Source organism: Manis javanica, chromosome 2 (genome assembly GCF_040802235.1).
Source record: "Manis javanica isolate MJ-LG chromosome 2, MJ_LKY, whole genome shotgun sequence".
Lineage (NCBI taxonomy): Eukaryota > Metazoa > Chordata > Mammalia > Pholidota > Manidae > Manis > Manis javanica.
In genome coordinates this window covers 190,784,618-190,801,973 of record NC_133157.1, presented here as the reverse complement: position 1 = coordinate 190,801,973, position 17,356 = coordinate 190,784,618, and the positions used below count along the sequence as shown (strand labels likewise).

The 17,356-nt window shown below is 35.1% G+C and overlaps 1 protein-coding gene across 3 annotated transcripts in view; it reads left to right on the top strand.

The window, feature by feature from the left end:
* ANGPT1 (angiopoietin 1) overlaps nt 1-15,788 on the top strand; it is a 452,838-nt gene extending 437,050 nt beyond the window's left edge. For all 3 annotated transcript variants that reach the window (XM_073229962.1, XM_073229961.1, XM_037010915.2), the window contains 2 exons: nt 1,880-2,010; nt 13,267-15,788. In XM_073229962.1, coding sequence (XP_073086063.1) covers nt 1,880-2,010; nt 13,267-13,427 — 292 coding nt within the window. In that variant the 3' untranslated portion in view covers nt 13,428-15,788. The remainder of the gene's footprint in view (nt 1-1,879; nt 2,011-13,266) is intronic.
* Nucleotides 15,789-17,356: the final 1,568 nt, after the last annotated feature.

The window sequence follows — 17,356 nt, the reverse complement described above, 5'->3', positions numbered from 1 at the left end:
CAGAGTTTAAAAATATAAGCTTATATGTGATTCAGCATTAGAAGTTTCTTCAGCCTGCTATTAACTACAGATTCTATTAATTGTTGAAAAATAACAAAACCTGAGTAGGATTTAATTACATATTTTTCTCAGTCTCAAAGATCTCTGTTGAATATTTGTAAAATATCTTGGCACAAGCGTACAACAGTACTGTTATTTGCTAAAAATATCAACCTCACAAAATAATAATGGGGTATATATATATATTCTTAAATGCCAGTACAAGTCAAATATATATATATATATGTGTGTGTGTATATATATGAATATGTAAGTGCAAATATTAATTGATCTTTACTATTTCTATTTAATAATATGCAAAATTTTGTTCAGAGCTGGCCTAGGTCCTGGAAGTGTCTCACTCATAAACTATAATCACTTATTAACTATACTGTGGATGGATGGGATTCATAAATAAGGCTCAGGCAGAGAATGTTAACATATATGGATGTGAAGGGAATATTCCTAGGTAATTCTGTTGAATGAGAATGGAGGAACAGTATTAGGTAGAGAGAGGGGTGCAGTCTCAACCAGAGAAGAAAGACCTTGAGTATCAAGCTGATATTATGGCCAACCCTAGTTTAGCTATTCTGTGTCCTGAGGAAGCAGTAACAACCTCATCAAGTTTGCATGTGTTCCGCATGCCCACAAGTTTGCATGTGCTCTGCATGCCCACTGGGCATGAAGGTAGCATGTAGGATCAATAAGAATTGAACAGATGTCAGGGAACGATGTTAGGCAACTATTGGGATTTGTACACTAGTTTTTAAAATTCTAGACCAGTATTCTCCTTGGACAGTCTGCAAAGTGTAATCTAAGATGCTAGCTGAAAAAACAATTTCTTAGGCCTAGTGAAAAGGCTTTTTTCACACATGACCAGATATGTACAGTTTTTGGAGGATGCCTGATCTGGGTTAATACAAATTTTATATAAGAAATGTTTCTACAGAGTAAGGTAGGTTCTTTGAGGAATCATGTATTTGAGGTTAAACAGTTGGGATTTTGAATTTAATGTTAGGGATAGCACTAGAATGCAAGCCCCTGGCATTTTGTCTGTTTTCTTTGCTGAAATATCTTAAGTGCTTAGAGCAGTTTTTGGTATATAGTATGTGCTCAACAAATATTTGTTCAATGGAAAGTATAATGATCACAGACTTGAATTTTAAAGTCAAATACAGCTAAGCCTCTCCAACTTACTTAGCCTCTCTAAGCTTTGATATGCAAAATTGGGATATTGATGGCTGGATCACATATTTAATATACAACTTAAATCACAGCTGGAAAGAATATAGCAGAGAACTTGACACAAAACAAGTCCTCAATCAGTGAGAATTGTATTTGTAATGCCATTAATAATAATGTTTAGCACATCATCAATATTCATTATTAGCATAGTGATATGCTTACGGACACTGTACAAGGCATTTTTTGTTTAGAGATTAATGCAATAAAATAAACTCATTTCCTTTTGTGGATCCCACATTATCAAAGAACCACATGAGTTTGAATATGCATAGGGAAATAAACACTAAGCACAGAAGCCTAGAGAATTTTACCTATCTGTAATTTGAAGTCTTTCTTACCTTCCTTCTTTTCTTCCTCACCACCTTCCTCCCTTTCTACCTCTTTCTTCCCTTCCTCCCTCCTTCCTTCTTTCCTTTCAGTCCAGAGAACTTGGGTCTTACAGTAGTTTGTTGGGAAGGAGAAAATGATGAAATAAGTTTAGAAAGAGGAGAAAATGATGAAAAAGGCAAATGTTCAACAAACTGGTCTTCTGGGTTCTGTTATTCTGTTGAATGGCTTATATTTTTGTTTTTGTTTTGTTTTTATTTAACTTCAGGTTGTATTTAAAAGGACATACTGGGACAGCAGGAAAACAGAGCAGCCTGATCTTACATGGGGCTGATTTCAGCACGAAAGATGCTGATAATGACAACTGCATGTGCAAATGTGCCCTCATGCTAACAGGAGGTAAGTCCTGTGGGGCCTTTCTCTAAGTTATGTTTCATTGGTTTGAGGACTGAGGTTTCCTACCTGTGAGAAAGGACTATGATCTCTCGTTACAAAACTTGAAAGCAAGTTCCACTTGCTTATTCTGCCCACTGATTCACCTTATGTTCTTGTGCAAAACATTGCTAGCACATTTAGAAGTTTGCCTCTTCCTCCAACATCTGTGCGGGGGTATGCTAAGCTTAGTTCAGAAGGAATTCTTGAGCCTCATAAAATCCCACTTATTCTACCTTCTAAGTAATTGTGATGATACCCATAGTGGAATAAACAACAATTTGAGAGTTCAGCGTACAGAAAAAAAAAAATATCTTACAAAATTTTTTGCAACTGTGTAGCAGAGTTCATTGACCATTCTATTGAAATAGAACAACGAAGTCATACAGTTTGGACCAGTTATACCAGGGCTTTGATTATATGGTATTTACCTCTATAAGACATTCAATCCGGTATAGAAGATCATTAAATAATATTGTAATCACTGAGTAAATGTACCTTTTTCATTTTGAGTATTTTGTATTTGTGCAATATTTTTTCATCCTTCTGATTGTGTCACAGTGAAATTGTTAATCTGGTTCTGGCATATCTGTAACACTTCTTCAGCATGTATCCAGTAACCACCCTTTTAAGCAAAAGAACAAACTCTTTGGCCTCAGTCTTAGGGCCTTGGTTAAACAATGGCACATACCTAGAATTAAACAAAGTGATTTTATTTTAATTTTACTGAGTTTTATATCAACCTTTTATTATAGCAAGTGATTCTGATGTCCTCTCTAAAGGGATGATATAAACATGGCATTTTTGAATGTATTCACAATATTTGACACTTAATAAATCATTGATTTAAAAAATATTAAATATTAATCAAGGTTATAAATGGACATGGCAAAAACTATGAATTTGACCTATGACTGATTGAAGTTTGAAAAAAATGATGTAGGTCAAGAATGTTACGGGCAAGGAAAGGCACCAAACAAAATTGTTAAAGAAACTTCTTTTCTGAAGGTTTCTCCTCTCACAGTTTTAGCATTAGTTCCTTCCTTTAATGGAATAGCAATCACTTCCACCTTCAACTGTTCTGATTCTCTTTCTGTATTATTCTACAAAACATGTTTTTATGCCAGTAATGAAAAAATTCCTTAAATCTAATATTTTCCTTCCCCAAATATATTATTATCATTATTACATATGATTAGATGTTACTGCATATATTATAAATCTTACCTGAACTCCAAACCAACTCTGTGAGATTAGCAAGGAGAGAAACTCTAATCTCCATTTTGTACATAAAGAGAACACAAGTAAATTAATGTTCCCTATTTTATTTCTAACATCTAGTGAAGTGCATTGTGGCACACAGGAACTCAAAAAATATATGGTGCATGAGCAAATGCATAACCATCCACAGCCCTCAAATTTTGAAGCCAAAGAAATAAGTCATTAGGTTGACATTTTTCTCATTAGTTAACAGACAATGGAAGAGTATTGAGGGAAGGTTTTGGAGAAATCTTTCCACGTTCATTCCGATTTCCAAGACCTCCATTACTATTACCACCAAACCACATCTCACTGAACCCCACACACTCCACTTCTATTAACATCTTTTCAATATGAGACCATCTCACAAAGCCAACCTGTTAAGATTCTGCTCTATCTTATCCTTCACCTTAAGACTTACACATGCCATTTTGACATCAACCTTATCAAATAGTTAAAAGTCATCTATATGACATTTTATGACACGCTCCCCAAAACAGTGGTCACAAATTTAGAATTTATTTTAAATGGCACCTACAGGTTAACTTCTGAATTTTCTTCCTGAAAGAAAATTTTTCTTTTCATTACCTCCCTGATTCCATAAATGTAATTGTTAGTAACTTTATACAAAGACAAAAGCACTTTGATTGTCCAGTTTCCTGCCGATTTTAATATTGAAATGTTCTTCATGTTCTCCATGTCTATTTTTACAGATAATTTTTTTTTACCAAATAAATACAACATATGAAAGTCTAACAGTAAAATCTTTCAAATGTTTCCTTAGAAGAGTGTTCCAATATGTTCATATTCCTGTCATAATAATGAAAATATAGAGCAAAGCAAAGAGGAGAATGCACTTCTTGGTTGTCAGTGAGAAAACTTTATTGCTCAGATTAATGATATTATTTCTGCTTCGAATGATTGAACTTTGCCATGTTCTTTCATCCATAATCATTCTTGGACCTCCTTCTTACTCATCAATAAACACGTATGTTAGGGAGAGAAAATTTCCACTTAATGTTTGGGCTGGAATAGTCTAAGTAAATGTGTTTTTGTAATAAATGCCATTATCCTATCAGATATCCTTTTGAAAGAGTCCAGGCCCTGTAAAGCTATTTACTCTGCAAAGCTAAAATGTGGAATTTAGATAGCTAAGAACTGGAGAACGTAAGGATGAACGTCAGTGACAGTCCAAGTGATCGGAGTGTTGTGTGGAACTTATGTTCTACTTAGCTACTCCCCACCACCACTATTTATCCTCTGCTATATTTTTCTTTCTTTAAAATTTATGTTAGAACTTGTTGCCTATTTAACATAGGATCCTTAAGGAGTGAGATTTCATGTTGTTTGAAACTAATAATTCATAGTTCTCTGTCATCATCAGTTAAAGCTTAATCTTATGTTTTTCCTTTGTTTCTTTTAAAAGGAATTAAGGGTAAAGTAAGATTGATTGCCTGCTAACTGTCCTAAATAGTTTTCTTCAAGTTCATAGAGGTATTTTAGTTGTAGAGTGTGGTATTGTTGTTACCCTTATTTGTCAAAGACTGAACGACAGGAGATGAGCTCATTTGAAAGTAGGTGTTTCAGCTAGACATGTGGTAAGACATTTTGATCTTTCTTCCTTCTTTCCTAACATTCTAACTTCTTACCTTCCTTGTTTCAATTTAACATATTTTTAATGAGTAACTGTTAGGGGTCAACTACTATTGGAAATATGAGCAAGGCAGAATAGAGCTTGCATCTGTTGGGGGAGACCATCAACAAAAATGTAAACAATAAATACAATTTTAAACCATAACAAGTTCTAGGGACAAAATATAACAATGTAATAGAGTTATTGGAGGAAGGGAAGTGGTTTAGATGGAGTGTCCAGGGAGCAAATGCTGCCAGGGAAGACTGTGCAGTTCTAGTTACAGTACTTTAAGAAAAGTTGTTATTCTGAAAGTGTTTACCTATGCATGTTCCATTAATTGTGGGTCTGGTTACAAATGTCTCTTACATTTTCTTCTTGCTCTGTGATTCTATTATTCTGTGTGCTTATTGTGGCAGCAGTAGAGAAAAACAAATAATATTTTTCAATGCATGGGTTGTAATTCCTAGTACATAGTTCAGTGGAAAGGGGGTATAGTGGGCATCAATAGAAGAAGACATCACAATGTTTACACCTGCTTTCCCAGAACTATATGTACTTATTCCTACCTTACCAGAAAGCTAGCAATTCTTCCATCCAGATTTAACATTGACTAATTTTTATATTTCATTACAAATTTCTTGTGAGACCAGAGTATATATTTCAAGGTTAAAATTGATACACATATTTTCTATGGAATTTAATCATTAAATAGGGATGATTTGTTAGCATAGATTGATAAGCCAGAAATGTCTTTGTTCTGTGATTAGTTTGACTTCAGAAAAATTTCTATATTACATTCCCTCTTAATATAGGGTATTACGGAGAATCCGTATATTTTGTTAGTGGGAGGGATAAATTTAGGAGATGATTGTGGGAAATATTTTCGTAGTCCCACAGGAGAACTCCTATTGTGACTTCCTGAATCCACAGAAAGGACTAAGTTTCATTACAAATTCTAACAGTTTTATCTGTTTTTTAACATTAAGAAAATAAAAATGTAACCTTGTTCAAAGTGTGCATCTGTTTATATGGATTTAATCACATAAAAAATGAATGTACAAAAGAACCTCTGACTCCATAATTAAGAAAAATTAAAAATTTTGTTGTTGTCGCAGAGTGAACTTATATTCAAAGAAAACATGGTCTTTGATACTAAATTAGCATTCTTCAAAATAAGTATTTCTAAAAGTCTGTTAGAAACTACAATTACTAAAGGCTGCCGACAAAAAAAAAAAAACATGGTATTGTCTTACTCCTTTCTTTACCTTACTTTTCTTTTAAATACAATTTCCATAATTAGTATATAATATAAAAGCTATGTAAAAATGTGACCTAACCTTCCACAGAAAGAATCTGTTGTGGTCAAAACTCCAATCTCTTTTCCCACATATAAACTATGTCAGTCAACAGACAAGACTTTGCTAAAGCTAACAAAAGATGTTTCTCAGTTCAGTCCTGAAAGAGGGGATAAAGCCATACACATAAATTTCATAGTACAACCCTAGAATTTACCATATACTAACAGCAGAAAGTTAACAAATGCTTGCTGCAGAAAATTGATATTGCCTGCAATGTAATCTTGAAGAAGACAGAGAAAATGAGAGAAACTAGCAGCTTCTCCAGCTGGTGAATGATCTGAGTGACCAACATGTTGGTGTAAATACAATTATCTTACAGTTTTTAATAACCCAGGAAGAATGTGTATAGCATTACCAGATAACTGGCATTCCCTAGGTTTTAGGGCAAAAATGTTTGGAGAAAAGCTCTGTATGGATACTTTTAGGTTGACCAGAAAAATCTGTACTGCATTACTTTACTTCAGAGCAATTTCTCACGTAGTACATGATCTGTAAGCCTGTTCCACAAAAGTATACGTTCCTTGAAGGCAAGGACTTCATGCTCTCTATCACTGTATCCTTAGTGCCTAGCACAGTGCCTGGCATGTAATGAATGAATATGGTATGAGAGGCTCTGAGAGGACATTGCAAAATCACAAATGATCCTGGTGAGAAGCATAAAGAGAAACAATGTGAGTATGAATGTGACTCCTGAGTGAACTTAGATTTAAAATATGTAAGTATATATGTGTGTTTACATGTACATACATGCAATGCAGTGAATATAGAGGATTGGCACCAAATTTTAAGGTTAACTAAACTCCAGAACAGGAAAAACTTGAGGACTAGGTTCCTGATAACAGATAAATTTGAACATCCTAAGTGAAAAGTTTAGGATTACATTCCTATTCTTTGGAAGAAATTTTCTATTGAAAAAAAAGAGCAAAGAATATCAGAAAATATCTTTTGAAAGGTAAGTGTGGTATGAGGTGAACCAGAACTGATAGTCCTATAGCTCAGGTTTAATAATTGTTAGTGGATGAGAAATAAACAATTAATTTTGTTCGTATTTAACTCAAATAATAATTAGCAAATATTTAATGCACTTACTGTCTAATGGGTATTCTTGCTTTACCCTAAATGACTTATGTTTAATACCTGACATGACACTTCTAAAAACCCTTTGAAATAGGGACCACAAAAATATCTTTGGCAAGAACAGGAATACAAAAAAGGTAATTTGCCAAAGGTCACAAAATTAATGTCAGAGGTAGGATTTGCATGTAACCTCCACATAAGCTGCCTTACCCATCCCTTCTACTGCCTCTCTGAAAAAGGATGGCATTAACAGTTCAGCTTTGTTTCACTGTTTGTGACACCTTTTCATGAGGATTTACTCACTTAAGCACTGTTAAAAGTGAAATAAAGTCCAAGGGAGGGAAGAGACTGTAAGAGAATACCTAGAGGTTTTAAATGAATTCAAGAATACTGGCCAGGATAAGCAACTTTTCATCTTTGGAACAAAAAGAAGAGAAAGGGGAAAAAGCCAAGTCCTCGGCCTGCAAGGGACATCATCTGGGATGACAGAGGGAATGCTGACCTCTAAGGAAGGTCCTGCACAAGACAGGCAGCTGCTCCTTGAAGCAACTGTGGGGAGAGCTGGCTCTGTACATGGAACTCAGTGAGTTTTCATGATGATCCCAACTGATAACAGTGGCACCAGTCAGTTTAGTTCAGCCTCATTCTTAGCAATAAAAGAGGAAAATCTTGTTTCCTGTGCAAGTTCTCTTGCATATTACTGATTAGAATGCACGCATTGTAAATGAATGAAAGAACTCCATAAAAACAGATACATCATTTCATTTTGCTGTACTTTTTACCTTAGACAAGAAGTGGTGAGAGACATTTTGTTTAGGATTAGAAGAATTTGAGAGTTATGTTTCCTGACTTCAAATAAATTTGAGCTTCCTGAGTACAAAGTTTAGAATCAAATTTCTATTTCTGGGCAAAGTTTCATTTATTGGTGATAAAATGTGAGTTTTCTGCTTCAAAGATAAAAGACTGAAATGATTTTTAAAGGCCTGGGAAGCCCGGGAGAGTTATTACAAAACTAAATTTTAATGAGTTAAGTGTAAATGAATTAGAAACATGCATCTCAGATTTCTTATTAAAATATACATGAGGTTACAGGTTATGAAGAAAAATACTTGGCAAAGTACATCTCAGCAATTGCCAATCTTAAAACATTTGAGCATTTTATCAGTTGTCCCAATAACAGATGGAAGCTGCTGCTTTCTTCCATCCTTTGCTTGCATCATGAGTTCTTTTAAGCGTAAAGTGCCTGTCCTAGGTTCACTTTGACAGTGTATTGCTCATTTATTATTCCTAGGCACATACACAACAAAGTTAATATTTTCCCAGGACTGGAGAGGACATATAAAATTTAGCTGTTTGATATTGCATCCTTCATATATTCATACGAAACAGCTTCATTCCAGGCAACCTTAGTTATGTACTGAGTACTCATGAGTACATGTGATTATCTGTGAATGCCAAGGAGTTTATATATAAATAACCAGGAGCCTGCTATATTTTTACCCACTTTCAATAAATATGCTTTAAAACCTTGTCTTTTCTGGATTTATGTTTAAATTTGGCCATGCTTAACTTTTTTGAAGAAAGGTAGAAGGTAGACAAACTGAAATATTTGATACAAAGAAATCCCCTAGTTTGTTTTAACACGTGTCCGAGAAAACAGAGAATACTTACATGAACAGAAATAAACTCCTTGTACTGCCTTAAAGTTAGCAGTATTTTATAAAGGACATTACAACTGGAATGACCATTCCATTTGTTTTGTGCCATCTTAATTCATCATCTTTATTATCATCAATTGCTCTCTGATAGTCCAAAAAGTGCAAGGCCCACTCATCTTAAGATAAAGAGATAAACACCTTAAGGTCTTTGATTTCTATATGATCTATCAAAACAAAGTATTGAAAATAATCATTGAGATCATATCAGGTACTTAAATGTGATGTCTTTACAATGCAGACACTGTACACGTGTACACATTTGGGGCCAAATTATTTTCAGATTTCTCTAATAAACCATACCAGGCAAATAAAGAGGTATGCTGGCTCTGATGACCTGGTTTCCATTATTAAACCATTCTGGTGCCACACAAGATCTAATCCCCTTTGTTCCTGCCCTAAATCTTCCATCCCACTTCCTAGATAACTTACACTAAGAACTGACATAGGATTTTATAGACAGGCCCTAATAAACAATGCATCATTTTATGTGATCCAGACAACTATGCTGTGAAAATGGTTCATCAGATACTATAACCCTCATCTTATAAATGAGGAGCTGACTGGTGTGCAACCTTGGAAAAGTCCTTTATTCTTTGAGCATCATTGTCTTTATTGAACTACTTGCCACACTACATAAGGTTGTTTGGGGGATAAAATGAGAGAATGCATAAAAATATTTTAGCACAGTTCCTGATGCATATTAACTATTACATCAAAGATTATCAAATGTCAAATATTACTTATAGATCAATAAATAAATATCAAATATTTATACTATTGCATAGGTTCTCTTATTTAGTAATTTGTGAAGTCAGTATCAAAATCTAGATATTCTACTTTCTGGTCTGGTGTCCACTAGGCTATCCATTGTGTACAAGGAACTTTCTAAAGATAATATAAACCCCCTGTGTTCTCCCTTCTGTGTATTTTGCTGGACCTGTGTTCTTCAACTCCTTACCCACGGGCTCTCCAACCAAGCCCAGTCTCTGGCAGACACTCTGTCCTGCTATTTCCGAGTCCACTGCATTTAGAATCTCTTTCTGCCCTTGAACTCAATCTATTCAGCAGGACACAACTCAGGTGATACATGAGGGAAACTTGGGGACCCACACAGTGGACTTTTTGCCTCTGTTTCCATCATTTTTCTCTATCTCTGTTTAATGGTTATCATCTCATTTTTAAACAGTTTGTTGTCTCTCTCCTACACAAAGTCAGAAACTTTGTTTTACTGAACTCTGAGCCCATGTCTGTCTGTTGGATAATATTTGTTGAATTGATTCTAGATTCTTTTTTTTCCCCTTCATCATGCTGCCACATATGCTCTGGATGACTTTGGCAGACCACAGTTACAGAACGGGGGCTCTAAATAATATTTGATTAAACATTTAACCTGACAGATATGGTTCCCCTGGCTAAATATTGGTTCCTATTCCTAGAAAATGTTTTACTTTTTCATTTGATGATAGACAAGTAGACTGGATAAAATATAAAGTTTTACACAAACATTGTTCAACTTTCCGCCAACACTGCCTACTTCTCCACCTCCGTTTCTTGCAAATCTCTCCCTTGTTCACTATGGCCCAGCTACATTGATGCTCTTTCGGTCCCTAAACACACCAAGCTCCCATTCTTCCTCATGGTAGTGGCATGCGCCATACTCAGCTTAGAACTGAGTCTTTCCCCACCTTCACGTGGCTGCCTGCCTCTCATCCTTCAGGTATCATTAAAGATCTGCTTAGCACCACAGTGAAGTCCATCTAGTGAAAAGTCAAATAGATCTCCTTTTATTTTCCTTCATAGCTTCCTGATTCTTTCCTTTCTTTTCTTTTCTTTTTCCTTTTTTAAATAAATTATTATTTGTATTTTATTTGATAACTTTCTGTCAGTTTCTCACATTAGAAGTAAATTCCATGAAGGCAAGAATCACACCTGTCTGGTTGAGGACCATGGGACTACACTGCACGATAATTACTCATTGAATAAATAAATAAGAAAGGGATCAAAGTAAGTGTGGATGTTCTATATTGGGATGGATGTCAAGTATAACTTTTTAGTGAATTAGACTACTGCAGACCATAGAGACTTAGCAAAGAGAAACACAGTCGGTCAGTGTGTCAGTGAGCCTGCAGTTGCTTGTCAGTGATTTGTGAAATAAATTGTTAGGTACAGCACTAAGTATGTGAGCTGAGTTCATACACAGATCAGTACCTTGCCATTGCTTTTAGGATAATAAACAAAAAGCCTATGTGATTTGATCTTTAGACCTTCTCTTGTTAACTCTGACCCTGGCATTCAGTCTTCTTTCACTGTCTAAAATGACATTCTCTTTACCACAAACATGAGCACACTTCACTCATTAGAAAAGATACACAGATCAATTTACCTGCTTCTCTCACATGCCCCTACTGTTTCTTGTCTGTTTTCTAAGCTCATCCAGTTTCCCAGGGAATGTGTCCTTCAGCCTGTGCCCTTTATTGCCCGGCTGCTGTTGCAACAGACTTTGGGTTCCCATAATCTTCCACAACTCTTGTGACTTTGTATAAATGAAACAAAAACACACAGTTTTGCTCTGAGTACCCTAATATACCTTGGAGAATCATTCTATGATTTGTAGTAGTTTTCAAAAATAGAATAACTTGCGTTTGCTTCAGAGACTATGGTGCTATTTGAAAGACTATGAAAGGCTCATTAACATGATATAAGAGCGCTTCAAAGTCATAGAAGAGGAGGAGAAAGTTAAAGCAATCAAGTTGGGTTTCATTTTGTCCTGTGAGAGTCTTCTGGGTAAACAAATTCCCTAATATGAGAATGCTTTTTGTGATACAAATAACATTTTTATTAGTTGTGCTTACCAAAAAAATTTAAAGGAATTAATCTTAGGGGAAAAAAAGGTGGAATTTTACAGTTCCTCCTTGCCAAACAAGAACCCTCTTGTCCTTCATGTTTTGATTGCATTAATATCTGTGTTGTTTGCATAGAGTCGGTAAACCAGCACTGAATACAGTGTCTTTCCAAATTCATCAAGACGTACCTCACTGTTCTGTAGTCTGAAGTGAGTAGCACAGCTCACTGTACCTCTGCACTGTGGCTCTATAAACACAGCCCAGCTGTATTAATCTTCCAAAACTGAAAAATGAGAACTAGCTTTCCTCCACTTAATTTTTACTAAAGCTTCTACAATACGGTGCTCGTGTTACAGTTAAACATTAGCTGCACAGCTTTCTTTTTCTTTAGCTATTAGTCCCTTAGGTATAACTCTGTAATCAGAGGGAGGTCAACTGTATCCAAATGATAATATGCCAGAATGTCTCTGGCATAAATCTCTCCCTAAAGATTTCAGTAGTGTTACTTCAGGAAAGGGAGAAAAATACTATGTTTATCTTAAAAATATAAGAACTTAATTCATTAAAAAAATAAAATAAAATACTGGATTATCCTTACAGAGAGCTAGGCAAGCATAGGATCTCCAGGTTACTCATCAAGTTGTTTTACTTTTTACTAACTTGGGAAAAAATGTGGATAATCACAGAAATAAAAGTGCTATATAGGAACTATATTGATTAGCATTTCCCATATTACTATCAAATACAGAGGTGGCAAAATAATTTAAATTCAGTTTTAGCATTATAGTCATTGCCCAGTATCCAGTTAATTTTGGAAGTTGCTGAGGGCCAGTTCTTGGAAAAATTACGAAATAGATAGAAAACAAAGTAGAAAGAGATGGAAAATCTCTTTCTCTGTATTTAGATGTCAGTTGTCTAATCTTCTGAACTTTTTCACTAATAATTAATTGTCCTATTCCCAATACCAGGCTCAAGGTTAGAATGCTTCTTAAGAATGTTTGCATTTTACTGGCCCTACACATAAATCCAGGTCTGACTTAGACTGTATCTTGAAACTTCCCATCATCACACCGGGAAATGAGTCCCAATGGAATGACACTGCAGCTTGATTTCCATGACAGCGTTCTGCCTTCTGAGTGCTCATGCACTGACCCAGGTCAGATGGCACTTAAGACTGCTGAGAAGATATTTATTGAAGGCCTCCTATTTGCAAATAATCATAACAAGTATGAATAAATTTCCTTTCAGTTAATGCCACTAATTTCCAAATGTTCAATTTACTTAAAATTGTTTATTCTCCTTCTTTGCTCCTTCATTATCAATTGATTTTTCAGGCTGGTGGTTTGATGCCTGTGGTCCATCCAATCTAAATGGAATGTTCTATACTGCGGGACAAAATCATGGAAAACTGAATGGGATAAAGTGGCACTACTTCAAGGGGCCAAGTTACTCCTTACGTTCCACTACAATGATGATTCGACCTTTGGACTTTTAAAGGCACCATGTCAGAAGCAATAATCAAAGCAACAAAGAAATCTGGAAGAGTTACCAGATAAGAAACTGCTTGAAGACTTTGGAAGCAAGCAATATTGTCTCCCTTCCAGCAACAAATGGCAGTTATGTGAACTCACCAAGGTTCTTGACTGGATTTGGAGCCGTTTGAGTTCACAGAAGTCCCTACTTGGGGTTACCATGTTTATTTGGCATGACTATAGAGAATGCCACTCACTGTTACACCTTAAAAAGGGAAGAAACTGCTCAGCTTGCTGTGCTTTAAAGTACTACTGGATCTTGTTTTAGAACTATGGTAGCCAGATGATAAATATGGTTTATTGCAGGTAAAACCAAAAGAAGAAGAAGAAGGAGAAAATGAATCAAAAAGAAAAGAAAAAGAATATACACAAAGAATGGAAACAGGCCTGCCATAATCCTTAGGAAAAGATGTATCACACCAGTGAAATGGTGTTTTTCTATGCAAACCTACTAACAATAAGTTTATACCATTGTACAATTTTAATAAAGTTCAGGAAAAACAGCCCTCTGAATTGGTTATATGTTAATGGATTTCAGAAGCCTAGTTCCTCATTTGTACTTAATGGTTGATTTCAGTTAACCCATCTTCAAATGTAAATTCCACTTTGGTAAACCATAGCAAATTGTAGTGCATGAAGAATAACAGTGTGAGATATGCCCCATTGCTCTTTGATTTCTTGACACATTTTCAGGAAAAAAAGTGGACATAATTAAGTATAGACATATGAAGTGAAAAATTTAGCCCCCAATGCTATAGTTTTCATTTACTTTAAAAACTGATACATATTTATAGCCCAAGTAAACTTTAAAGAATGTGAAATATATCATCAAACTCTTAAAATAGTATACATGCACTTAATATTTCATTTGATATTATACATGAAAGCAGTATTTTAGAGTGTATTAAGTTGAAGTAAAACGAAGTAAACTGGAACAGTTCATTTTACAGTATCTTCTTGTATGTGTACACCTAAGTGTAACTTCATTATTTTTAAAATAACGATCTTGCAGTTCTTCACCCTGCTATTTTGTGCTAATTTAATTTTTACTAATCAACTGAAACATGCTTCCCAGATTCACTCTGTTCCAGTTTCTATAAAAAGATACACTTTGAAGTCTATGAAAAATAAAAGAATTATAAATATTAATTTACATAGCATGTTTATATCCACGGTAAACCCAATAGTTGTTTAATCTGGAATATGCAACATTGTCCTTAGTTGATGCAAATAAACGTAAGTTTTCCAAGCAATCTACTAAACTACTTTATGAAGTACATTATTTCTTAATTTTTTTCTCTCTCCAGCTCTGTTTCCTTAGGCAATTTCTGTTTTTTAAAAATTATTATTAGTGGGGAAAATTGGCAAACTTTGTATTATACATGAAGGAAACACACAAAAAGGAAAAATAATCATAGTCACCTGACTAAGAGAATTCTGACTGCTAGCTTTTACAAATCTCTTATTCCTATGGGATAATCTATTTCAAGTAAATTTGGGAGCACAGATTTCTGTGGCAATTTAAATTTACTAAAGTAAATTTCTTTCTAAGTCTTCAAGATTACAATAATGAAGTTTTAATAAAAACATGAGTTTCTGTGAGATAAGAAAATTGGAATACCTATTAAGCATTTTTTTTTTAAGTTTTTTTCAAGGCAACAAATCAATTTTAGGCCTGGTGACTTGATCTGTTTTGCCTTCTTGGCTTTCCTCCATTTGAGAGAATAAAGCTATTCCATTTTTAAGAAAATAATTTGTAAAGTTTGCCATGAAGTCTTTTTATTTATGCATCTGTATGCAACCCTATTTTGCCTCACAAGTGATATTTGCAGGTATTGCACAGTTTTCCTGTTCCTGGTGACCCCTTCATAACACCCTTCCTCTAAGGTCCCTCTCAATTATTTTCATTTAAGTGAAAGTACGTGTTTTGTTCTTTTGTGTTCCTACAAATAACTTTTACCAAACTTTTGATAAGAAGTACTATTTCCCAACCCATAGTACAAAAATAAAATGAAATAATGAAAAACAACAACAAAAAGCATGATATTTGCTGTTTGTATCTGGATTTGTAAAGTGAAACATTGTTTCCATTTATTTATAATAAAGCAGTATAAATGTTTTATGACTATTATATGCATTGTGTAATGCCTACATGTGTGTGGCCATTTAACTTGTATATCCTTTGCATTTAATTATTTCAGGATAAGATAACTAAGTAATAGGATTTTGTCTTTAAATTTTTATTTCAATAAAATTCATGTGGTTTCTATGCAAATTTCTTCATCAATGACAGCTTTATTTGATTTAAATAAAATTGAAAATAACGTACTTGTGCAACCTCATCTCATTTTAAGTAAATGCTTTACAGATTTTTAAATTAGAGATCGATGGAATAATGGAGTCACTGGGGGAAAAAACAAATTACTAAATGAACTAAAGCTTCAATCTTTGAAAAACATTCAGTTTTGGATGTGATAAAAGCTTACTCCATTAGAATGGTGACCCAAAGCAATATGGCTCTGATTCTGAGTCCCACATCTCTGTGGCTGCTAAGTCCGGCCAGTATTAGTGCTCTGTTATCATATGACAATTGACAATACATTCTGGGAACTCTGAATGTGTCATAATAGGATGTGTGCTGAATATCTGAGTTTAATATAAAAATTAAAGAGCTTCAGGGAGATGCTACCCACCAACCGTGCCTCTCGTCCTGCCGGGGGTCTCACCAGTTCAGTCCTTTCAAGGGTACTTCCTACATTTCCCCTTGATTTTGCTCCCACTGCCACCACAGCGATTTGAACTTTCATCAAGTTTCACCTATGTGAGCAGAAAAGATAGCCTTTCTCCTACTCCTCTCTGCTCCTATCTCATAAATGCACAAGCTTGTTCTCAAGCCAGAGTTGTGTCTTCCCTGCTCGAAACCCTTATTATACATGTAGGGTTTCCTCATTACCCCCTAAATTTGAAATAAACATGTCAGGTTAATGCCAGCCTACATTACCAGATAGCTCCATTCCACCTACTCAATGTTCCAATTAAAATGAAGATACCTCTGTAGGAGACTAATTACAGAAATGACCCCTCTGCTTGCCCTTTCCCTATGAATGCCCTTACAATGTGACTTCACGGCTCATCCCATAAAGAGATGGAGTCTATTTCCCCATTCCCTGAATGGCTGTGTTGAGACTTGCTCTAGCCAATAGGATGCAGAAGTGCCTGTGTGTCACTTCTGAGCTGAGGTCTCAAGAGCCATTCAGTCCCACCCTTTCTCTACCAGTAGAAAGAAAAAATAAGGTAGCTTAATGGAAGATTAGAGTCCGCAGGAAGCAAGACTAAGTTTACTATCTGAGACCACCCTTATCCAGCCAGCCCCCTGCAAATCCACCAAATGTCCCCAGATATGAGTAAACTCAGCTGCAATCAACTGAGTCTGGCTCAGATGAGCAGAACTGCCCAGCAATGTGCATGATCATGAGAAAAAATAAGGGGGTGTTGTGTGTGTAAGCCATTACATTTTGGGGTGATTTGTTAATCATTGTAACAATAGCTAACTGATACAGAATGATAACAGCTCCTTCCATGCCACACACATGAGATCCTAATGCACGTTAAGGATTCAGAACATGCCCTAAAAGAATGTTCTCTTCTTTCATGTAGGCAAAGACCTAACAATCGTCTATGGTGCATCAAAATATTAGCTACTTCATGAGACTTTATCTAATGCTCTCTATTAATTGTCACATTATGTCCATTCATATGCTTTTATAGCTCTTAACACATATTGTTTGAGCTTTGTCTTACTCCCTACTGTTTTGTAAATAGGCTGTCTCTTATCCATTTTTTAATTCTCCACAGTACCTAGTAGATCTTTTGTTATTTGTTCAATGGAATG